We start from the raw sequence: 24,866 nt of genomic DNA, 5'->3' as shown, positions 1-24,866 counted from the left end.
CACTAAGTAGCTGACTGAAGCTGAGCAGCACATCGGGGCCCCTGGTTTATGATGTAGCTCTTAAATACCAAGGACCATGGGCAATGCGCTCTCTGCTGTCAGCTGCTCTTGTGATACTGCAGCTCTGCTAGGGCTGGTGTGTACCTGGGGAAGACAGCTGAGGGCAGTGTGGAGCAGCAGGAGGAGGACAGACAGACCTGCGTCCGCATCCCAGCTGCTTCGCAAACTTAACAGCCGCTTAATAGCCGTTTGTCAAGTAGCCTCTCTATTGTTTGCACAGTAACACAATGATAGTCACCATTAACAGCCTTCTTTATACTTAAAGCTTTACAAGCAGCACCTCTACTAAGACCTGCAATACTCCTGAAAAGTACGTATCATTATACCCAGCTTTCAGATGAGGAAACTGAGGCTGGGAGACAGCGCTTAAGTGCTCAAGATCATTCAAGCCAGGAATGCTTGGAGCCAGGATCTGAGCTTGTGCTCGTAAGTCCTCCACCACGGAGCCCTTCTGAACAGTGGGGACAGCACTGCCTTGCTCAGATTTGTCAGGATTCAAGTCTGCTGGACCCCCTGAGTTTTTAGACCAGAACTGGGCACTTGATAAAACTTCAATTAGTAACTAAGGAACTGCCCTGAAAATACAGCTCCTGCCCAGAGGAAGTCCTCTGAATCCTGGCTAATGTGCCGCCCAGGAAGGATTCCTTAACTCCAAAACCTGCCTTGTGTTGTTTTATCCAGGTTTCACACGGTATCCCAAACCATAGGGTGACTGGGGAAGAAGGGGATGCTGATAAAAACCAAACTAATTTTCCCAAGTACTGAATCTGGATTAATTGTACAGGACAGAGGTAAAAGCTTGGGAGAAAGTCTCTGTCCCTTCTTTAGAAAGAAAAGTTTAAAATTAGAGGTACCATTACTTTTGTTCAGCACATTTTTAAAGCACGATTCAGAAAATAATTAGAACCGGTTTGCACTTACCAAGAATAGAAACTTGTGCAAATATATTTTCGGTACACAGCGATGCCCACAGAAGCAATTCCAATCATTAGATCTAAACTGTGCAGATCCTGTAAAAAGGAAGATCTCAGATTCACAGCGTGTTACTGTCATGCTCATGCCCTCCGGTAACTTAAGCACCCACGCTTTTATAAATAGCACTACATGTAAGCTCCAAAAGGAAAATTACAGAAAACAGGCAAAAATCTCCTCTTAACAGATACTTAAGATCCAAGTACTTAGCACCAAATTCTTCTAAGGTGAAAATACATTGCCTGACAGCAACACCTGGGTTCTGCCAGTTTACAAAGTTACCACCAGGCAACCTCACTCATTCCACAGAATCATAGAAATGAACATTTGCCTTTATATCTTCAACGATTAGTATCAGACACCATATTGAAATCAGAAAAGCCTCGTCCCCCGCACAGCTTTAAACAAATCTCAACTCCCATCACTGAGAAGGCTTTAGCTATTAATATGAAGTGTAGAACTGCTGATTCTAAACCCAATGAAAAATAAAATATGGCTTATAAGTCCAATATAGTCAACATTTATTAAGAGCCCATGTGCTAGGCATTGCCATAGATAATGAAGGTAGTAAAAGGAAGATACAGCGACTACAAGACGTAGTCCATTAAATCCATTTGAGAATGAAAATTTTAAAATAAACAGTGCCTTCCCTTGAGTCATCTATATCCCTACTTACCCAATCAGATACTCGTAATTTTAAAGAAGGGGCAGAGTTACCATTGGATGTGAACCTTAGGTTTGCCACTTACTAGCTGTGTTGGTCTGGGCTACTGGCCTCAGTTTTTCCTTTTGTACAATAAGGATTGTCGAACCCACCTCAAAGAGTTTTATCAAGCTGAACTTAGAGAATATAAGAACGTATTGGTATGCAGTAGGTATAAAAAACGTTCATCCCCTTCACCTCTCAAGAGATAGTGGGACAAATCATTTATGAACAGTGATGTGAACACGGGGGGTTGGAGAAACTGGCCAAAGCAAACACTGCTTACCCGCTGTGGAAAGTCCAGAGAGTCATCACTGTTGGGCACCCAACTGAAATCACACGCTTAAAGCAAAACCAAACTGGCAAGTTGAAAACCAGGGTTGCATTAAACGTGATACTTGGGATCAGAATATAGGGAAATATTAAGCAGGTGGGACAGAAAATTAGCAAACAAAATAAAAATCAAGTGCAGAATGAGGAAATAAGTGAATGCTTTGTGTGGGCCAGTGACGTGGGTCTCAAATCTCCTGGTTCTGTGGTCACCATGGTAGCATGGATAGTCACTGTTCGCTCAGTTCCCGTGCCCATCTCCAAACCTCCCAGCTTGCGGAGCAGGACTGTATGATTAGCTGATGAACAGCTTTGCTCAACAGTTCATTGGCTGATGAACAACGAGCAGAAGTGATGAGTCCCCTCCGGGCCGAATCATTTAAGAGCTGGTGTGCAGCCCTCCAACTTCCCCTTCCCTTGGGACAAGCATGAGGCCACATGTGAAGATGGTGAAGCCACCAGACGGAAGCAGCCTAGGCTGCTGAATCACTGCACGGAGGAGTGCTGCCCTGGAGAGCCACCGGGACCCATACAGCCTTTGAACTACTGAGAAATAAGCTCTGTGATATCAAGTTACTGATTTTCAGGGGGCTTTGGTTGATGCAGCACAGCCAAGGGTAACCCAACTCCCTCTGATACCACAGGGGTGTCAGGCAGACAGGTAATCAACTGGCGTCAGGACCTTCATGAGACCCTGGGGGTGGGGGGAGCACAGATCAACTCAGGCAGATGTAAAACCCACTTCACCATTGAAGAAAGGGCTCCACAACGTTCTACCAGACAAAACAGTATTTGCAAGTGGAATAAAAATTAAGTCAAGTCCCAAAGTTGATGTTTTGTAAGATCCGTGTCTTTTTCCTACTTTATTACCTATGTTATATCCTGTACACTGCACAGTTAGGGGATTGAAGTAAGAGAAAAGAAATGAAAGTGTTTCTATGAGTTGCAAAAATATTATTTAAATGTAAACTTTGGTAATTTACTCAACTTCCCTGAGCCTCAGTTTTCTCACCTGTAAAATGGGGTGATCAGAACACATTTCCCAAGGCTGCTATAAACTTTAAATGAGACCTTATGGTCACATATGAAAGCATCTGGAACAATGGCTAGTATGGACTATGTGTTCAACCAATATTTGCTTCCTCTGGATATGATGTGGCCCAATTACAGGTAGAAAATGTAAAGGTCAGGTGCCAATTAGACAGTGCTGGGGTCACACACTGAAGCCATTACTTATGTGCTACCTGACCTTTGATAAGTCCCTGAGTATCAGTTTCTCCATCTGTAAAATGGAGGAAATGACAACACTTACCTCATGGCATTACAGTGGGAAATAAATAGGGACTGTGTCTGGCAGTTAGAAACGGCTCAGCAGATGATAGATATTCATCAGTTTTATTTAAAAAGTCACAACCAATTCAAAATACTTGATTTTCATAAACATGCCATCATAACAGAAAACTATCATATCTGAGCACATAATTAGCTCTAATTTGAGCAGCACTGAGATTAACTAGTAGAAACCCTGGCTCATTAAAGAGCCACTTGGAAAACAGAACTCTATACATTTTTCACCTCTTTAACCATGAGATGGTCTTACAAAAATTACTTGTTTCTAACCCCCGTGACCCCCGCAAAAGTAAAAAGTCTTCAAGTAGGACAGCAAACACGAAAAAATCCAAGTGGATAAAGAACCAGCAAAACTCAGTATTACTTTATAAACCTTTCAGGTATCATTAAAAAAAAAAAAAAAAAAAAGGTCTTTTTATTATACTGGAAAAGAGATAGTTTCAAAGAAGCTTTCAGATGTTCAGAAATTAAAATAAAAATCACTTTGGAACTACGCCATGCTGAGGGTACCTACCCTACCACTGTGCAGCTCCACTCCATAGAAGTCGAGGGTCCGTGCTATGTTGATAAAGCAAGATTCCGCTTCTGACTGCTTCAGCCCACTGCAAAGGCAGACAGAAGATGCAGAGTTCACCCAGTAAACAGAATCTTAACCCCGATTTTTAAAATTAGTAAAAATCTAAAACTATTGAAACCATTGCTCTAAGGTTATTAAATGCCTTATGTTATTCATCTTAAACAATCAAACCCCAAATGCTAGCAAACCACGTTTTTCTTCTTGTCCACTGAATACGACTTCATCTAGCCCTCTCGTTCCTCTATTAAAAACTACCTCACATTTAGTAGGTTCTCAATATTCAGAGATAAAGCCTGTCACCTTCTGGAATTCCCACCCTACCTTTTCCAGGTCCCTAAAGTAGTACGTGCTCTTTAGGTCTTTCTGCCTTTATCTATCCTTTTAGCAGCAGCCTAAAACTTCCAAACGTCACTGTACTATTTTAGGATGCTGGCTCCTGCCTGGACAGCAATTCTAGGAGAGGATTGGCAGTGCCTTTTTGAAGGGACACTGGTTGCTTAGGCCTTTGTTTCTATGGCCTTCCTGAGAATGTAGGGTCCCCTGAGACCTGGCCTTCTCAGTCAGGGTGGCCCTTATTTGACCTGGACTGAATGGAGCCACTGCAGCTTTAAGTGAAAGGAGGCAAGGGAAGAGGAGGCCAGAATCGGGCGAATCTGCTGGAGTGGAGGCTTGGCCCGAGGCAGCTGCGGAAGGGTGGTGCTCCCTTCTGGAAGGAAGGTGGTTTTCCCAACTGAACCCAGAGAGGACGAGGATTCACCCAGCCTGTCAGCACCTATGTCTGTCTGCCTGTCTATTCAAAACCACCTGAAGGAACGGCTCGTTTCATTAAATATGGGAACCTGTTAAAAGGTTTGCCTGGTAGGGTCAATCTGTGGGGCAGTCAGATTTAAAATGGGCATTTCCTCCAGGAACTAACGGATTTCAATGACATCCTGAAAAAGAACGCAGCAAATTATCCTGAACTCTCATAGGATTTCACACTTTACAGAAATGCTCGTAATGCCAGATACATTTGCCATCATAAGGGCTCAAAGGTTCACAAACCCCCGACATCTTGAAAGAGGATTCATAAGCAAAAGCAAGAGAAGACAACATCAAACCCAAAAGGGGACACGAGGTCTGACAGTGCCCGACCTGAGTTCCCAAAGTAGGTCACCCGCCCCTCCTCTCACCTGTGCTGCTCATGGAGCGCCTCCACCTTCGCTAAAAAGTCCTCATTCTGATCCGGTATGAACTGACTATCAGAAAGATAGCCCGGAGGATGAATGGAAGAATCATGGTCTCCAAAATGAGCTATCAAGACAGAACGAGGGGAAAGCACCTTTTCAACGTGGTCTGTATTTACAAGCACCTGTAGCATCAACAGAGAAGATTTCTCAATCAAATGACTCCTTCTCTGTCTCAAGGGCAGGGGTTGGGGAAATCTTTGGTCATGCTTCATAGTCAGTCTCAGGAGGGAAGGAGAGGAGTGAGGTAGTTGCTTAGGTGAATTTCATCCCAAAGTTGAAAAGTCAGATGCAAGGGTATCTTTCTTTACATCTACTCAGCCTGGGGCTCACCCTCCTCAACTGCCACCACACACAAGGGCTGCTCTTTGAGATCTGCACTGTAATGAAGGGATCTGTGTCCTCCTTACACTGTTCCTTGAGGGCTGGGAGTGGGTCAGACTCATCTTTCGGGCCTTGGGCCCAGGCACGGCACATAGTAGCTGCTCGGGTGTTTGGAACTCACCTGCAGAGAGGCTACTGCAAAGTTCAGTTTTGGAAGGGGAAAAGGGCAGAAAGCCAAGTGACCTACACATACAGACTTGGTCATGGGTGGACCACAGGCCATGAAGGCCAGTCAAATGTGGCTAAGCTGTGAACAGGAGTGTCGAGGCCGTATGAGGTAAGCACAAGTGTGGCTTACAGGTGAGTTTGTGCATGGTGAAGTGTACGACAATGCATTTACAGGAAGTAGTTTAGATGCCCCGACGCTGGGTCCCTGATGAAGAAAGCCCAAGAAAGCCTTAGAATCGCCTCATCCAAACTCTGCATGTTGAAGGAGAACGTGAGGTCCAGAGATGAGAAGGGACCTACCCCTATCACAGAGCTATTTTTCAGCAGTCAAGACCAGAACCTGGCTAGCGCTCCCACCATTCTACCAGCCTGCCTGCCACGCCTGCGGGCTACTGCTGGCCATTTGCGGATGACAGTGGTCATGTCCCCAGACGACAACCAAATGCTGCAAATGACCTTCTTGAGCCTCAAGGCAGAGTCCTGTTAAATTTTACACTGTTGGTTGCATCAGCTCATGGAGATCTTCTTGGATCTTGACTTGGTCATCCATCATATTAACGAACAGTCCTAACCCCTGTGCCTTTCTGCAAACATGAATAGCAAGGTTCTCTTTTTAGTCAAGTCACTGACAAATGTCTGAACTTAACACAAGACCACCAGTGAACCTCCCTGTAGTGTGGTTGTCCCTGGAAATCTTAAGTCGGCTACTCTGCAATGAGCTGTGTTAACCACTAGGGGGAAACAAAGTTAAACAGTCTTTGGAAACCATCTGCAAAGCACAGGGTGGTTTCCACGTTGTATTCAATGAACAATGACATTATCCCACTAGATGCTCTTGATAACCTAGCGACAGGCCTTACTTTTATCCCCATTAAACAGATAAGGAAATGGAGACTCAAGGAAGGAACCTGCCCACTGCTGCTCAGGCTGGTAACTTGGAGCCTAGACCCTGATCACAGTTCATCTTCTTTATCTACTTACCATACAACACGCCCTGAACTCCAGAGTAACACGCTTTTCTGTTTGTGGGGAAGCAACACATGAGAAAGCTAATTATAGCAGAAAGAAAAGGAAATAAACACTTATGTGGGAAATACCTTGTAAGTCCCATACATTCTTCTGGCTAATATTTTATATTTTGCAGGACAGAGTGTATGTCTCAGGTACTCAAATATACGGCATATCAAGCTGTTCTGTTGGGAAAGCCCTTATTTGCTAATCATCTAACTCCAACTTGATCTTGGAGGCTCTTCTTAAGGGGTCATCACTAGGAAGCTTTTCTACACTACCTACCCCTGCACCCTCCTTCCCCCTCCAAGGAGAACAAAGTGCATCCTCTGTGCTCATCCTCACTGCCAGCATCAGTTGGTCCATATCTGCCTGCCCACCAGGCTGCAGACCCTTTGCAGAGAGCAGCTGTGCTCTATCTGTGCAGCCTGAGGCTACTGCAGAATCCACACGTGGCAGACGCTCAGAGGCCATTATAGAACAAATATGTATTTTCAAAAACTTCATTCCTGGGGACTTCCCTGGTGGCGCAGTGATTAAGAATCTGCCTGCAAATGCAGGGGACACGGGTTTGATCCCTCGTCTGGGAAGATCCCACATGCTGCGGAGCAACTAAGTCCGTGCGCCACAACTACTGAGCCTGCGCCACAACTACTGAGCCTGCGCCACAACTACTGAAGCCCATACGCCTAGAGCCCGCGCTCCGTGACAAAGAGAAGCCACCTCGATAAAAAGCCCGCGCACCTCAACGAAGAGTAGCCCCCACTCGCCACAACTGGAGAAAGCCCATGTGCAGCAACAAAAGACCCAGTGCAGCCAAAAAAAAAATAAAAACAACTTCACTCTTGGGACTTCCCTGATGGCGCAGTGGTTAAGAATCCGCCTGCCAATGCAGGGGACACGGGTTCGATTCCTGGTCTGGGAAGATCCCACATGCCGCGGAGCAACTAAGCCTGTGCGCCACAACTACTGAAGCCCGTGTGCCTAGAGCCCGTGCTCCGCAACAAAGAGAAGTCACCGCAATGAGAAGCCTGCACACCGCAACGAAGAGTAGCCCCCGCTCGCCGCAACTAGAGAAAGCCCACACGCAGCAATGAAGACTCAACACAGCCAAAAATAACTAATAAATAAATAAATTTATTTTAAAAAACCCTTCATTCTTTGACCCTCATAGACCTTGACAGGTCACCAGCAATCTTCCACCATCAAGTGCTTTCAGGTTCTTTAATCACAGATCACTTTACTTTTTATCTGGTAAGAAAATGTGCTTTGTTTTGGCTTCACTGGCTACTGGTAGGCTTGTCTTCATATCAGATGTCCCTCTGGGACAATGTGGCAAACCGTATCAGATAAAATTTAGGTTTACTCTTATTTTTCTTTTTTTTTACTTTTTGGCCACGCCCTGTGGCATGTGGGCTCTTAGTTCCCTCACCATGGATCAAACCACCGCCCCCTGCATTGGAAGCACGGCGTCTTAACCACTGGACCGCCAGGTAAGTCCCTAGGCTTAATCTTTGATCCAGCTATTTCATATCCAAGAATTAATCTTATAGAAATATATGCACAGAAGTATGGAAAAGTGTGTGTAGGTATATGTTTGAGGGTGGAGGAATAAGAAACTTCTACTTAAAACTGCTCGCCTGACAACCTATGATATTATTAGCGTGATAGTCACACTAATGTTTCTACTGCAGCTAGTCTGGACTTTTTAGGTGCTCATAACTTCCTTTAGCCCCCATTCTATCGGTCCTTTGCAGAGGGAAACCTGACTATTGAAGCTTAGGAATTTTATTTGGTACTCTGAATAGTTTGTTTACAACAGGCCGTTCTTTAGACAGCTTTCTTCTGGGCACAAAATATAGTACGAGTTAAACAACACTTGCCACGAGCCAGGCATATGCTAAGAGCTTTAAGTATATTTCATCTTCACTCAAACCTATGATTAGATATTATTATCACCTCCACGTGACCGATGAAGCTGAGGCCTGAAGAGGCTCAAGGTCAGGCAGGTATAAGTGGAAGAGACAAGACCCAGGTACTGTGGCTTCAGCCTGTGCTCTCACTGACTCAGTTAACAGCGATGGTCCACTAGAGAGTTTCTACTTATCACCTTCAGAGGTGATACTTGAACCAAGCAGTCATATTCCAAGTTGTCATAATCGCCATCGTCACCTCCATCTTACATGTGAAAAAACTGAGATTCAGAGAGGTAACACCATGTTAGAAGCAGAGGGAGAGCCAGATTTAAATGGAGTCTGCATCCAAAGCTATGTCCTTTCTAGTGTTCCTGGCCTTCAAACCTGAAGCTTTAGATATGAGCACCAAACTTGCTCTGAGATGTAGGAAAACTCGCTCTCCCCAGCTGATCAGCCTGGCAGCGATGGAGTCCACTGGGTCTAGTGGCTACTAAGAATACAGCTGACTGGTGACCGTGCCATTTCCTACATGGATGCGACACGGCCGGGCCTGTTCCAGATGTATTATAGGGAGAGGGGAACTTTCAGATCCACCCAAGCTCGTCACTGTGCCATCTCTTCTGAGTCTCCCACTGGGGAGAAGGAGATGTAGGTTATACAGGGAGATGAACACTGGGTCTTGTCTTACTAGTGAGCAGGGCCACTGCTAAAGGTCTCTCTTCTACTTCCGGGTATCATGCAGCCACCTTGCCCTTCACCCCTCCCATGTCTGTTCTTTGCTCCTGGGGAACAGGCAGGCTTAAGGCCACATCAGGAATCCCTGTCAGCATTCTCTTGCTATTTTGCCTCTTCTGAGACCAAAGCAGAGGGAGGAGTTCAGCCAGTGCCTGCCAAGACCAGTCCACCCAGCTCTCTTAACTCCCCACCATGCAGTCGGCCAAGAGGGGAACGAGCCCAGGTGGCGTGGGGCTCACAGGAAGTCTTGAGCAGCTCTGCACGAGTTCTAGTTGGTTACTGCACTGGCCTCACGCAGCTAGTTAACTATAAATTGATATTTTACCTTCCATCTGGCTATGCACCCTGTCCTCGGACACATCCGGCATCTACCACGGGGCCTCACGTGGAACATATTCTAATAATATTTTGGTGACTGAAGAAGTGGATTCTTACTTCAGCATAAACAGGCCTTGATGGAAAATTCCATCTGGACTTTCCATCCCACATGGCAGCCACTAGCCACACAGAGCTATTGAGCACTTGAAATGTGGCTAGTCCAAGTTGAGATGTGCTGGAAGTGTAAAATCTGGACTGGTTTTCAAAGACTTAGTATGAAAAAAATGTAAAATATCAAAATTTTTACATACTAAAATAATATTTTAGATATATTAATACAATGTATTTCATTTTACTTTAACATGGCTACCAGAAAGCTTAAAGTTACACATGAAGCTCCCATTGTATTTCTATTGGGCACTGCTGCTCCAGGCCAATATATAAGCCGTCGCTCTACTGAAACTAAAAATAAACTTCTAGGATCCCAGCAGTGTTTCAGAGGAGCACCAAGCCAGTAGCAGGAGTGACCTCCAGCCAATTCCTGAACCTGTCCGGGTCTTAGTTTCCACATCTATAAGAAGTGACTGGTAGAAGTATCTGCCCCACCGGGATTTTGTTATAGAGTCAAATCCAATTGTGAGTGAAGGCTCTGGAAAATGTAACGTGCGATAGGTATCTTCTGTTTTCTGGGCTCCTCTGGGAGGAAACCCCACTTTCCCTAATCCAACAACCCTGAGCTGGAGGAGAGCCTAAGTCAGGTTGAAAGTGGAAATATCTGGACAGCCAGAGATATGCTGCCCAACAGGATTCCTGGGGAAGGGACTCGGTCAAACAGGATAGGCCAGTGAGTTTCCTAATATACCAGTCAGAACAAGCTGTCCATCTGCGAAATGCTCCTTTGTGACTTACACTGTACTGCATAGGATGCTAGAACCACCGCTGAGTTAAGAGGGCAGGTTAACCTGTCAGAAGAAAAACATATTAGGAAAGTCACCAGAACCCACAACAGCCCAAAACACTTATTGATTATGGGTAATACATGTCTTTTTCTTGGATTAACCATTAAAAAAAATCATGAATAATAACAAAGAATTTTAGGATACTCAATCTCAAAAAGATAAAAGTAACACACTAAAGAGTCTTTGAAATTAAAAGAGAATTTTTCCATGTTTAAAATAATATATATTAATACAAATACCATGAGGCTAAAGGTTTAATGTTGGCCAGGGTTTGGCTGGTCAAGAAAGGTCAGGCTCATATCACTAAGAGACAAAGTGAGAAAAGTGTACTCTTAGATCAATGGGCAGCCAGCCTTTGTCTCTTTCTGGTAAAGACGTGAGACTTCTCACAGGGCTAACTGAATTCCTGAGTTCTGCTGACTCTGATTCCTGATTACCTGCTTTCTAGAAGGATGACATCCTCTTAGAAGGGAAAAACAGAAAAGTATTCTGAATTTTAAAACTCCTGTGAGCTTTGAATTACTTAATTAGTTACAGTGACTTAAGATTCCTAAATCTATTCACCCTCCTGAAACTTCCCATCTAGAGGGAATGGTCTGCTACCCCTCAGTTTTCCTGCCATCCACTAGAAATCCATGAACCCAAGGTTGGACTTGTTTTCCTTCTTTCCTCTTAAGCTCACCGCCCTCCCAAACACCCTGTTTCAGCCAATGACGCCATCTCTGTCATAGTCCAAATCATCCTGGTTGCTCCCTTCTCTCCATTCAGCTACAGATTTCACCGTCTGCCTAGGAGCTCAGCCAGCAGATCTGGGGCAGGAATCACTGCCAGGTGGAGGAACACATGAACAGAAGCAGGAGTGAGGGCTTGCAGGGTTGGGGGGGGGACCCAGATTTTAAAAGCATTCTTCCCAGCAACCTTGTGGAAAGTGGAGAAAACATGCAGTTTCCATGGCAGCCCATGAAGTTCTCAAGATATGAGTCACCCCCAGCTCTCTGACTAATCTGGTTGGCTCACCAGCGTTTCCCTTCTGGTCAGCTGTGCTGTGTGCTGGTCCTGAAGCTGCATATAAATATGAAGGTAGCCTTCCCTATCTGAGGGGCCCCATCTTTCAAGTAACCATGTGTTCTTGCTAGAACTTCTAAATGCAGATATGTCTAGGGATGCTTGCTATATATTCGATCATCTGGAGACCCAGAGGGCCCAAAGGAAAAGCAAACATCAGCATTCACTTTCCTACCAAGATGGGCTTCAATGAAATCTAAGTTGGTGTCCTTGCTACAGGAAGAGCAGGTGAATGGGATTCAGGGAAAAGCTTAGGAGAGTGGCTAAGGGGGTTCAGTCTAGATGGAAGAAACAATCCTATGAGTAAGTCAGGAAGAACAACATTTCCAAAGAATGGTGTAAATAAAAAACTAAAGAACACCATGTTCTTTGACAGATTTCTTCCTTACTCTCCAGGCTTTAGGGTCTCCATCTGTCAGACAAGATCACCTATCTCTTCAGGGAGGAGGGGATGAACAAGACCTTTCAAACCCGGGAGAAACGCTAACTAGATCCACTGAATCTGTCAAGAGATCCACGGCTACTAAGGGCTGGATGCCACCCTGACAGCCCACCACCCCCAGAGAGATGAGGGCCTGACAAGGATGTCAGGGATCTGACAAGGACGTGGCCCTCAACAGGTTTCTACTGATTCACACAAAACAAGGGGCATAAGAACAAATGAAGACGACCAATTTCTAATACTTGGAGAGCTAGACTGGAAGCTCCCGAGGTAGGGGTAGTGGGCCCAGCCTCACTGGACCAGCACAGTCAGTGCCCATCTCGTAACACGTGCTATTTGCAAAATACGTGTGGGGAAAACAAGTCAGTGTGTAGAAAAGAAAGACACAACTAGTTCTATCACCACAGAAGGCAGCCTGGACCCAGGACAGGGGTGGGTAATTTCAACCTAGAGTTACCCTGAAATATAAGAAGGCTGCCTCAGGAAAGCCCCTCATCCTCTTCTAGCCTTTTTTATAGATTCTGTTCCTGCCAAATCCCTCCTGCTTAAAACCCTCAACAGCGCTCCTCTGCCTGGTGGACCCAAGACGCAGGTCTCTGACAGGAAGAGCCCTCTCTCTCTCTGTTCTGCTGTAGGCCCCCAGCATGTGGTCTCCAATTGGGACTGTGCGGGGGGAGGCGATGTCCTCTCTGCCCAGTGAGATTTAACTCCTCACTTCTCCACCAACTCCAACTCATCACAGCAATCCACACTCTTCACAAAGCTCACACCGGCATCTCCTTCTCCTAAAACCTATGATGGCTGTGGTCTCCACCGCCCATATTGGTCCCAATTGCTTCACGAGCTTCTGTCTCATTTCCCCAACCAGACTGCCAGGTCCCTCATGGAAGCACAGTGGAGGCTTCTGAAGACCCTCCTCAGTAAAAGGAAAGAGGGGGTGGGGGGGATGAGAGTAAGACGTGGCTGTTCCCACCCGTTTACCTGCTGCAGTGTCTCCTGTAAGTCAAGAAAGGACTCTGGATTTGGAGAAGGTGGCTCAGGGACCACTGACTTGGAATTTCTCCTCCCTTCCTGAGCCTCTCAGATACTTTGCAGCCACAGAGGTGGTCCTGATGCACAAGAAGTGCTGAAGCACGGACGGTGCTCCTGTCTTCCAGCCAAGTTCCCCAGAGAGAAAACGAGTCACCTCTGGGTACTAAGGGGCTCAGAGGGGACCTAAACTGGGCTTGATCTGCTTTCCCGGATGAAGCCCATTTTACATTCGGGATCTCTCCTTCCCTCCCTTTAAAGTTTCTCAGGTCTTTACCAGAAAGATAACTGTACCTTCTGTAATACAATTGAAACAACATGAAATGAGGTTTGTCAATCCTCAACTTCTCCCGATCCAGACCAAGCTAGAAACAGATCTCCCAAGCAGGATGCTGCTTTCAACATCCATTCTTTGTTTACATTTCATTTGTTACCAGAAATGTACGCTCATTAGATTAAACCCAGGAATTTCAGTAGTCTGGGGCGACTGACAGGAAAAGAAGAATGCGAAAGTCTCATTACCTTCCTTCACAAATATCCATCTTCAGTTGTAAGAAATACAAATGCCTATGAAATAATTGTTTTCATTAATTCACAATACTCAAAATAAGCCAAAAACAAAATTGATGAGTCAAGGACAAGACCTGCACATGTGAAAAACAAAACACACACAGACGTATTTTTGTCTCAAGTATCAGGCGCTGTTTAGCACACTGCAAAGCTACGCCCCTTCTGTAACAATGGCTCGTGAGGCTGCTTTAGTCTCAGTGGGTAGTGGCGGGAGGCATTTCCAGCCGGCCTCCCGCCCGCACATGCTGTCTTGGGATGGCTGAGCAAGGATGGACGGGGTGAGAGCAGCCCAAACAACCAGCTGCTGCTGCTGCCAATGAGCGCCCCTGGCCTGGACCTTCCCAGTCAAACTCGGGGTAGCTGAGAGCACCAGGACCCATGGGCAGCCCCCCGCACACCGAGGGGCTGCTGTTCTGAACATCTGCACACCTATGTTCCCTCTGTGTGAACTTACTGAGAGGTGGAGCATCTAGGAAGACACCTCCTTGGCTGGGCTGCAAACACCCAGCTGGGCTTTTTCCTGTGTCCCAGGAAGTGTGGATGCCCGAGCAAAAGCACAGACATCAGTCATCTACAGGCTGCCAGGCCTCCCGGGTGAATCCTACACTTGTCTGTGAGTTCCCAGCAATGTCGCTTCAAAACCCGGGACTTGATTTGTGGGCAGAACTTGGTAAGTTCTTGGCTAGTCACAGGACCCTCCACCCAGGGAGCAGGAATCACAAGGCATCAGCAGTGCTGTGCAGGCCGGGAAGGGCCCTGGAGACCGTTATATTTAGGGACACGGCATACATGTGACACTTGACCTCTGGCTCCCACTCTCTGTTAAAAGCCTGGATTCACACGAGATAGACATTCCAGCATCTAGCCAAGATGACAAAAGGGAAAATTCTTGAAATCCAATACAGATGCAGCAGAAGTGTTCAGGGCCAGGAGAGAGAATTTCGGCAATTTAAACAAACCAGTCTCAATATTCCTTCTAATTTCTATGTTTAAAGGTTAAGGGTGCCAGTGTTTTGAGATGTGAATGCGTCACATGGTATTACAACCCTGTATTTGCACAGTTCTGGGCTGTGTGTGGTACTTCATAACTTATCGCCTCATTTCAACCTCGTAAGAACTCTGCGGTGGGTACCGCTACCTCCATTTTTTACTGATGAGGATACGGATGCCGTACGGGTTATGTGGGGTCAGTTATGTCTTATTTCAAGCTGGACACGCATGCTATGAAAACAATCTGATTATGCTACAAATTTCTTCTGCGTCTAATGACTAAAAAGCTTAGGCTCCATCTCCTAACTCTGATATTACTTTGTAATTATCACCAACTACTCCTACCGTGTTGAATGCCAGAGCATCGAGAGATGGTGTGACATACATTTGCTGATTCTCTCTTATTCCAATTTGGAATCTCTATCTTTTCCACCTAGGAGAACACAATTGGTCCTTTCTAGTTTGTTCCTATATTTATCCAAGCTGAAATTCAACTGGAATTAAGTGTTCTCTCCTCCTATAATGCTACTGAGAGAAAGAAGAGAAGGAACAGAATTACAGATAATCCAGTGGTAAATCTGGACTTTCACTGACGAGCGCAGCTAAGCGGAAGGTCTTCCTCGGGATGTAAAGGAGAACGGGAACCTGGAGACCCCTGGTCATCAAATGCTACTTTGTCATATATTCAGCAACGTTTCTGAGTCAACCCCAGGACATCATACACAAAGAGATCAGAATAGTGGACTGATGCCCAAACTTAGGAGACCTCCTAGGAATCCTGAGAGAGCCTGATTCTGAGACTGCCCGTATATGAAAGTCTGTTTAGAACGGTCTAAATTTATCAGAAACAGCCACTGTGGAGGCTCATAATCAAGGAGACGGTTAGCAATTAGAATAGAGGAAGTCATTTAAAAGAGATGCTTGTGTGCCTGACTTCAGGAATGTTAACGCTCATTTCTGGAGTGCACCCCAATCCATGACCTCAACTTCAGAAAAAAGCAATAAACGCCTCCCTGCCTAGATCCTTAGTAAACAAACAGCAAAGAACAAACACCACCTCTATACTCCTCCTTTGACCCTTGAGAGCGAAATTTCTTTAAAGGGGAACTTATTTTTGCATAGGCTACAGAGCTGGGGCTTTAAAAAGATACTATGTATAATACTGTACATCAACTATACCTCAAAAAAAAAAAAAAGACACTAAGTGCCAGGAATATAGGCAAAACTCTTCATTAAAGTAAAAACAAAACAAAACTTTTTTGAATTAATGGTGGAAGCCTGGCCCAGCCTAAGAAGAAGATCTGGCGGTCCTGGCTATCCCCCAGCTCTGTAGGAGCCACAGGGGTGGCTGCTGTCATGACTCCTGCTGTGTTAAGAGAAATCTGTTACCCACATCCCGGAAGGTGACAGCTACACTCTACTCCACACTGCGGGGACCACCCATCTTACCATGGGAGGTTGAGCAGTGGGGTTGAGTGTCAGTCTGGAACTAGTGACTTTTAGGAGGGACACGGAAAACCGAATTTTATCTGGAACTTAGGTAAGAACAAAATTTAGTCTATTATTTGTCTTCAGACAAAATCTGCCTCTCTGTAGTCTCCACCCACTGGCCGTAATGCTACCACGGAGCACATCTAATTCCCCCTTTCCCATGACAGCCCTTGGAAGATCTGAAAGCAGCCCTCATTTCTCCGAGCCTTCTCTCCATCCTGAGCTCCCTACCTTTCCTCAGATGTCCCTCAAATGACAGGGGGGCTCAGCAGAAAGAAGCTTTCCTGTGGGGTATGGAAGTAGCGTCCAATGACCGAGAGGGGCCCTGGAGAAGGGCTCCCGGGTTAGGCTGGTGTGAGTGATCCCTTCACTAAGGGACTCTGGCAGCCGCAACCCTAGGGCGGCAGCATCTCAGGGAGGACACAGGGCAATGAGGGACGACCACTGGTTTAGGCAGTGCAGGTCACACTTGGGGTGGGAACCCTTCAGTGGGTAATAAAATCAATTTAATGAGCCTCAAGTGACATTTTAAAAGAAGAAAATAGAAAACTTAAGAGTGCTTTGCAGTTACTATTGTTTCATGAAATGTCTGCTTCAGTAATTTACATATATCTGTGTAATGCACTACAAAGCAAAATATATTTTTTATTGTGGGGTTATGATTACAAAAAGAACACCACTGGTTACAAACACACACACAAATTTATTTATATATATATATATATATATATATATATATATATATATATATATATATATATAGACACACACACACACATAAAATCCATCATGACATTTTTTAAAGCATCCCTTGATGGGATCATTTCAAACATATTCTCATAGATCATGTCACCACTTTGCATCCACCGGCTTATGAGTTGACCTGTTGACTTGAGTGTCCTACACTCCCCCTTAGTCCACCAGCATGAAAAGCTGTTATGAGGAAAACTCAAGGCATCACGTGTATGTCCTGTGGTTACCCAATGAGTCATGCAGGACATCTTATACCCGCTTAAAATTTAACCTAATAGTAAACACAAGTCAAATCTCCAACGTCTTCTATTGTAGAGGGAAGAGGTGTACAAAGAAGACAAAATAGTAATAGGCTAATATTTGGCCTTTAAACACATTAAAAGTTAAAATGTGATCATGTGATTACCATTTTTTTTTAAAAAAAGGAAAAAACGAAAGAGCACTTTATGTCCAAGTTAATGTCTCCTCCTTGGTGACGGTCTCATGGCCACAATGGGCACAGGATAGGATTCAATAATCCTGAACATTCATTGCTTTTTTTTCTGGTGGAAGAGTTTCCCTCCCTAAGAAAAACAAACGTTTCAATAATAGAAGGGCTGGCTGTTGCCCTGGGGGGAGGGGAAGGAGAGGCCCAGGGGAGCTTGCAGAGTCCATGTTCAAACAGCAACAACTTTCCTGTGCCTGCCCCTCCATTCCAAACACAGGTCCCCATCCAGAAAGCCCACGTGCCAGCTCAGCACCAGGGCCAGGACCTGCGCCAAGCCTGGAGGGGTAAACAAGGCTCACAGCCCTCTGGCCCTTATCTGTTTCACGGATTGCCTGAGCCACAGATTCACGGAGGCGGAGGAAAGACACTGACCCGGCCTCCTCTCCTTTGCAGTTCCTACCAACAGGGGATCTGATAGAAAGTTCTCAGTTCAGAGACCTCTCATTCTCCTAAAGAGCTCAATCCTAGCCCCTCAGAGACACTGCGCTGTTTGACAGGTAGATGACTGTTTTACAAAGTTCCTGGTCGCAGTAGCGGAAAATAACTGCGTTCTCTGAACACAGGTGCTCAACATGCAGGGGCAGCTGGACGGAAGGGGAAGGTAGGAGGTGGTGGATGGGAGCGTGCTGGGAACGGCACCAAATCAGGAGGCTCAAGATGAAAATGAATTCGCCGATTAAAATTTCAATACATGTACCCCCCAATTTTTACTGGGATCGTAACTGTTGGTGCAGTTATACCCAAGTGAAGTATCTGGCCACAGTGATAAATTAAAGAGCACATTTTCAGTCGTTACTCATTTTTATATACTAAATAGAAAACTTAAAAAAAAATGTTATTACCTGGTTTGTTCTTGCTGCAGTGTGTTGGGATCAGGTATAAAAAATCTTACTCGAAAATGCAGGGTACAGGGGATACCTCCTACAACATTTTTCAAAAACAAATTAAATTTTCCCTTTAAAAAGTCAATGTATGTAAGCGGCTACTCTCCCATAAGTGATGCATTTTTCACTAGACCACAGCTTTTTCCATCAATAAAAGGACTAATTTCAAAAAAGGAGTGCATACGTTAGTTAAGTGTTCAGAAATCTCCCAGTCTACAAGAAGTAAAATATTTTTGCAACATTATCATAAAATGAGGAATCATCTAATTCCTATTACACGTTTAACTTAGGGATGTGTTCAAACAATGCACTCCATTATCTGTATTAGGAACTTTAAAAATCCTTAAATCAACAGATTATACAAAACTCACAAAGAAGTTATCTCCCACATATATAATGATTTCATACTTTTCAAATGTTTTCACGTACACTCTTGAATTTGAATACCGCCATGACTATAAGTAAGCTAGGCTGCTGTCCACTGCACTGTGTAACAGGTTAGCCACCAGGCTTGGAGATGTAACTTGCCTTGGGTCACACAGCCAATGATAACACCAGACTTATAGCACTGAGTCTCTTGATTCTGCATTTTAAAATCATTTTTATACTGCAAAATATTTCATGCTTTTAATGCAAAGTGAATTCTAAAAATGATTAATACAGTAGCAAATATTACACAGCTAATATACTCCAATATGGCTTTCTGCAACAACGCCAAGAGTCCATTTGCTTGCAAGGATAAAATTAGCCCATTTCTTTTGCGGGATGTGGGAACAGGAGAAGATCAGATTGTGTTGCTAAGATCCTATGCTCTTCTTCACATCAATTTCTCTCCTCTCCATCACTCAGTATATATTCACGGGCCCTTTCCAGCACTTTCTGGCTCTGTGAAACTCAAGCTTTTCCCACCCTGCTTCCCTCACTGATATCCTCTACATTAGTTCACTATGGGCTCCACTCTCCCTTCTCAGTAGTACCCTCTGTCTTTATCTCTGGATTGTATCAAAGACTCTAATGGTGTGTGTGCACCTATGAACGTACCTGTGTACAGGTACCTGGGTACCTGTGGGTGGTTCTGTAACTCTGGGTGCATGTGAGGCCCTGCATGTCGGCCAGGTTTGGGGCATAAGGCGCATAAAGGGGAACAGAGAGCGTGATGTTGGAAAACCAGGTGAAGGGTGCAGTGAGGTGTGGTTCGAAAACCCACCTAACTGGGAATTAACCTACAGCACTGGGATACACTCACATGTTATGTCTGTGACACTATTCACCCATGCCTTTGTTTCCTGTGAATGGAACTGTGCTGTTGAAAAAGACTGTGTGTGTGTGTGTGTGTGTGTGTGTGTGTGTGTGTGTGTGTGTGTGTGTCTTTCCCATCCTGGCTCTCACACTGGGCTGAAAGAGGCCATCCTTCTTCCCCTTTCTTTCCTATAAAATGAAATGTGGAATTCCTTTGCTCTTAGCTGTCTTCTTTCACCTCTCCCTTTCTTGCCCATATTTGGTGAGGACCCTTGGGGGCTGACCTGGAAGCATCTCTGCTAACTCAGAAGTCAGACAGGGAGAAGTCAGCTTACTCACGTCTCTTGGACCACCTGGAATCCAGGTACCAGATGTTACAGGTACGCTGAGGATTGGAGGAGAGAAATGGGCCACCGATACACTAATACCTAGTGTTCAACCAACATGGGAAGGTCACACCCACCTTTTAACTGCTTCCTGATGGGTTTGCTTGCTTCAAGCCATCTCTGTTGGGTAAGAAAACATAAGATATAAAACCAAACGCAGCGGTGGGGGGGGGCAGCACGTCTTCAAGGGAGGGTACTCACAGGAGGGTCCACTGAGTCATCACCGTGCTGCAAACCAAAATACTCCTTTTCTGTCACGCCCAAGTAGTTGTAAGCCATATCCAGGAGGACTTGACCAGTATCTTGTTTCTAGGGGAAAAAAATGTCCAGTGGGCAAAATTTTAAAAAAAATTAAGAACTGGTGTTTAAGTCTTTATTGCAGGCAAGAAGGTGTTAAAACACGCAGAGAGATTTCATGCACACAGGTACCCTACAATAAGAAATATTAATAAGAATTTAATAAATTCCAAATTAAGAAGCCCCACGGAACATATGGAAAGTAGGGCTAAGATAAATATGATTTAAGAGAATGAGATAAATTTAATTTTCTAAGATTTCTTCCTTCCTCTTAGCTGAGATTCCCAAGTGATCATGTCTAAATTGGAAAACTCAGGTACCCCAATGACAGTAAACTCTCCGTGACCTACCCACGGATTATCCACAGCAAAATGTTAATCCTCAGGCGCCATGCAAGTATACATAGGGAGGAAAACTCTATAACAGCATGAAGGAAGACAGCTAAGAATACGCAAATGCCATTGGAAATACCCTCCAAGTGACCTGGCAAGGGACACTGGAGGATTATCTGCTTCCCTACTCCCCGGCATCCGAGGTGAGAAGCCAGCGGAGACTTTCAACCACACTTCACGTCCAGAGCAGGACTCGGACACCTTCGCCACTCAGTGTTTTCAGACCGGGCACAGTGATGGGCGTGGGGACAGAGCCATAACACGTGTCCCTTTCCTGCCCTCCTGGAGAGGCCAGCCGTGCAAGCAGCGACCATAACCCGGTGTGTCAAGTGCCAAAGAACACTCGGGGCACAGTGAACACACACAGGACAACACAAATGGGTGACTCAACCTGGGGACAAGGGAAAGCAGTCCCTGACCTGGTTCTGGGAGGCTGACAGGGCTGAATGCCACGCCCTCCCTCCAGGCGCAGGAGCTAAGAAAAGGCATCAAAGCGGACGGCGCAGCACAAAGGCACAGGGGTGGGGAATCGCGAATTCTCCTTTAACAGGCAGACTTCTTGGGAATCCTTTGAAGCAAACCATTTAACTTAAGGGCAATGTGAGTCAGAAAGAGACCATGTATAGAACCAGCAAAGGCAGCTTTTTTGAGCACCTGATAGCAGATGATGTACCTGAAAACAGGTCACCATGACCAGGATGAGGAGAATTAGATAACTGTCACTCCCTCCTGCAGCCGCTTCTCTGGGACAGTCTCACTTATCTGGCCCACAGTGTGGGAACACAAGGCACCGCCTGTATCCTGAACACATCCCCCTTCCTGCCCCAGGGCCCTGGTTCCCGCTGCTTCCTCCACTTCCCAGGTCACCTCCCATCCCAGGGGAATCAGGACAGTGTGGAAAAGATGACCTGGTCCACATACTCTAAATCATGAGATATTCTCCCTCCAAATTACGAGATACTCTTGATGCAAAGAGCTATCTGCTCCCCTTGTTGAAATTATTATTTGTATGATTTTATATTATGTTTAATATATATTATTAATAACTTTAATCTATTGGGCATCTACAAGGAGCCTGCCAAGGTATTCTGCACTTTTTATATATGATCTTCAGTCTTCGCAGCCATGTCACATAGCTGTCAACACCATCCCCTGTGCTGATGAGCAAACAGAGGCCTCAGAGGCTCCGTGCCCTGTGCTGTCAGCCGACGGATGGCCTGACTGCCTGACTCAGGAGGGTCTGACGCCAGAGTCTGCACGTTACCAGCACACTGCCACTCTCCCTTCTGGAGTGCATAATTCATCCATTCCAGTATCTGCACAACTCACCGGGTTCTCAAAAGGAATTGAAACAAGATACATTTTTGATAAGAACAGCCCTCCCGGCCTGGCGCCTGCCCCACAAGAGGTCATCTCGGCTACATCAGGTCACTGTCCATGAGAGCCTCGCTCTCTGGGCGGAGCTAAGAACAGCCAACGTCCAGGTCAGCTTCCCCGAGGATGGCCGCTCCTGGTCATAAGACGACCTGGGCTGAAGGATCTGAATGCGACAGCGCAAATGACCCCCAAGAGCAGAAACATATAAAGTGACGGAGATTCGAAGTTGCAATCAGGCCCTCAAATTGAAGTTCAGTGTGAGTCAGCCTTGACCAGGCTGCTGGAAGCTTGGGGGGCAGCACAGGCAGCAGTGACAATAACAACGGCATTCGTAACTGAAGATGACTGGGTGCCCACTGAACGCCAGGCACGTGATCATCACTCTGGGCAGATGCCGTCCGCATTCTCCTCTACAGGGCTCATCGCTCCTCCTCTTTAGAATACATTCTTACCTGGGATTCTCACTCCCTCTTGGCCTCCCCTTATTGCCCTGGACAGTCCTGCTTGCTCCTCATCCCCCCAACCGTTGAACACCGAACCTCATGCGTATCTTCTCTCTATTCACTTCTCAAGTGATCCTGAGGTACCACATCTACCCTGGTAAGACCCACATATGTATCCCAGCCTAAACCCTTCCCTTAAACTCCTCTTTTGTATACCTAGTGCCATTTCTACGCAGACGAGTAACAGGCACCTCAAACTCACCACGTCCGAAACAGAACCAGTTATTTCTGTCCCCAAACCTGCTTGTTTTGCAGGCTTTCCCATTTCTATAAATTGCAGCTCCATCTTGCCCACTGCTCAGGCCAAAAACCTTGGGAGTCACCTTGAGGCCTCTTTCACATCCAAGATCCCACTGGTTCCACCTTTAAAGTATTTCCAGACTTGGTTTACTCTTAGCCGCATTAACTGCCCTGTCCAATCGTCATGGTCTCTCCCACAGACTAACAGTCTCAGCCCTTGCCCCACCCCCTCCCCAGTTTAATGTCGACTGAGCATCCAGAGTGATACTTGAGTCAGATCACGTCAGGTCTCTGCCTAAACTCACCAATGCAGAGCAGAGCCAGTGCTCAGAACGACCTACAAGGCTCTACACAATCCCCCTATCCCCCTCAAGAGGAAGAAAGGTACGTTAAAAAAGCAACAAAACAGGGCTTCCCTGGTGGCGCAGTGGTTGAGAGTCCGCCTGCCGATGCAGGTGGGGACGCGGGTTCGTGCCCCGGTCCGGGAAGATCCCACATACCACGGAGCAGCTGGGCCCGTGAGCCATGGCCGCTGAGCCTGCGCGTCCGGAGCCTGTGCTCCGCAACGGGAGAGGCCACAGCAGTGAGAGGCCCGCGTACCGCAAAAAACAAACAAACAAAAAACACACCTATTTTATTACCAAAAAAGTTGGGTTTTTTCTCCAGACTTAAGTGGAAAAGAGGAAAAAATTAACTATTTGCACCAAAATGTTCTGCTGTGACATAGGAAAATGACCAAGTACAGTGTTATATTCCATCCTTCTTATCGGTGTTTTTTCTGTCTGTACCATCTGCTGTGTTCATTTCTCCAAACTCACGTCCACCTTGATGTGGGAGTAGGGGATAATTTTGTCGAAAGGCACATTGGTGCATGTGTGTGTCTGCTAGCTCACTTGTCCTTCACAATATTTTACAATATTAAAGAAAATCTCTTGAAACGGCTGTTAGGAAAAACAAAACAAAACAACCCATCACCTGTTAACTCTCTGACCTCATCGCCTCCTCCCCTCCTCCTTCCTCATTACACTCCAGATGCACTGGCTTCTAGCCTGTTCTGCAACCACACTAAGGGAAGGGGACCCCACCTCAGGGCCTTTGCTCTGCTGTTTCTTCTACCTGGAACGCGCTTCCTCCTGAGAACCACACAGTTCCTCCCCTTACTTCCTTTAGGTCACCTCTGAAATGTCACTGTATGAGTGAGGTCCTCCTGAATTGCTTCTATAAAATGACAAATGACAACCCCACCCCTTGCCCTGTCCTTAACTTTCCACCTTCCTTATCCTGATTTTTCTTCTAAGTACGTGATACCGCCTGACATAGTACACATTTGTTTATGGTCTGTTTCCTCCCTCTAGGATGTAAGCTTTAAAAGGGCAGGGATTTTGCTCTGTTTTGTTCACTGCTGTATTCTCTGTACCCAGAACAAAGCCTGGCATGTAGTAGGTGCTCAGTAAACATGTGCTGAATAAACATTCATGTTCTTGTCAGGAAGAAGATATATGACTGAGGAATAGCTCCAAGACAGACAACATAAATTTTAACAAAGGAGCCATGTCTGAACTAAGCTGTCAGTTTACAGCAACTGGAAGAGACCTTCGGGGCCCCTACCGAGCAGCCCCTGTGCAGCGACTTCATGCACATGCCCTCTTCTCTTGCCTGCTCAGCCATCAACGTCCACAGTGACCTGGGGTCAGCAGGAGGCAAACTCATGGGTGGGGGAAGACCCCAGCAGGGACCACTTTTTGTCACCCTTCAAATTCTTGTGGCCTTCTAACATCCCCGAGTTGTTCTCCGGTACCCTCTCTTCTCTTTCTGACGCCTTCCATTGCACACTGAATTTTCCAGGCTGGGGCAGATGCTGGCAGCCAATCTGGGGTCGGAGGTGACCCCCTTAGAACCGGTCAGAGGATGGGAGAGACAGGCAAAGGTCACGAACGCCCAGTGGTGATTGGGGAGGGGCGAGGCAGCAGGGACGGCTACTGGTTAGGCATCTTACTGCTGATGTAGGACCGGAG

The 24,866-nt window shown here is 45.9% G+C and overlaps 1 protein-coding gene across 11 annotated transcripts in view; it reads right to left on the bottom strand.

Moving 5' to 3' along the window:
• PTPN3 (protein tyrosine phosphatase non-receptor type 3) overlaps positions 1-24,866 on the bottom strand; it is a 107,144-nt gene that overhangs the window by 46,855 nt on the left and 35,423 nt on the right. For 10 of the 11 annotated variants that reach the window (XM_067743698.1, XM_067743699.1, XM_067743700.1 and 7 more), the window contains 8 exons: positions 20,244-20,351; positions 20,120-20,162; positions 18,376-18,454; positions 13,765-13,809; positions 10,657-10,709; positions 5,165-5,285; positions 3,930-4,017; positions 982-1,070 (listed from right to left, as the gene is read on the bottom strand). In XM_067743698.1, the coding sequence (XP_067599799.1) occupies positions 982-1,070; positions 3,930-4,017; positions 5,165-5,285; positions 10,657-10,709; positions 13,765-13,809; positions 18,376-18,454; positions 20,120-20,162; positions 20,244-20,351 (626 nt within the window). Of the gene's footprint in view, positions 1-981; positions 1,071-3,929; positions 4,018-5,164; positions 5,286-10,656; positions 10,710-13,764; positions 13,810-14,266; positions 15,396-18,375; positions 18,455-20,119; positions 20,163-20,243; positions 20,352-24,866 lie in introns of those variants that run through there. The other variant, XM_067743707.1, reaches the window with a different exon arrangement.

Source organism: Pseudorca crassidens, chromosome 7 (assembly GCF_039906515.1).
Source record: "Pseudorca crassidens isolate mPseCra1 chromosome 7, mPseCra1.hap1, whole genome shotgun sequence".
NCBI lineage: Eukaryota > Metazoa > Chordata > Mammalia > Artiodactyla > Delphinidae > Pseudorca > Pseudorca crassidens.
The sequence above is the reverse complement of the archived record's forward strand: the minus strand, read 5'-3'. Positions and strand labels throughout refer to the sequence as shown.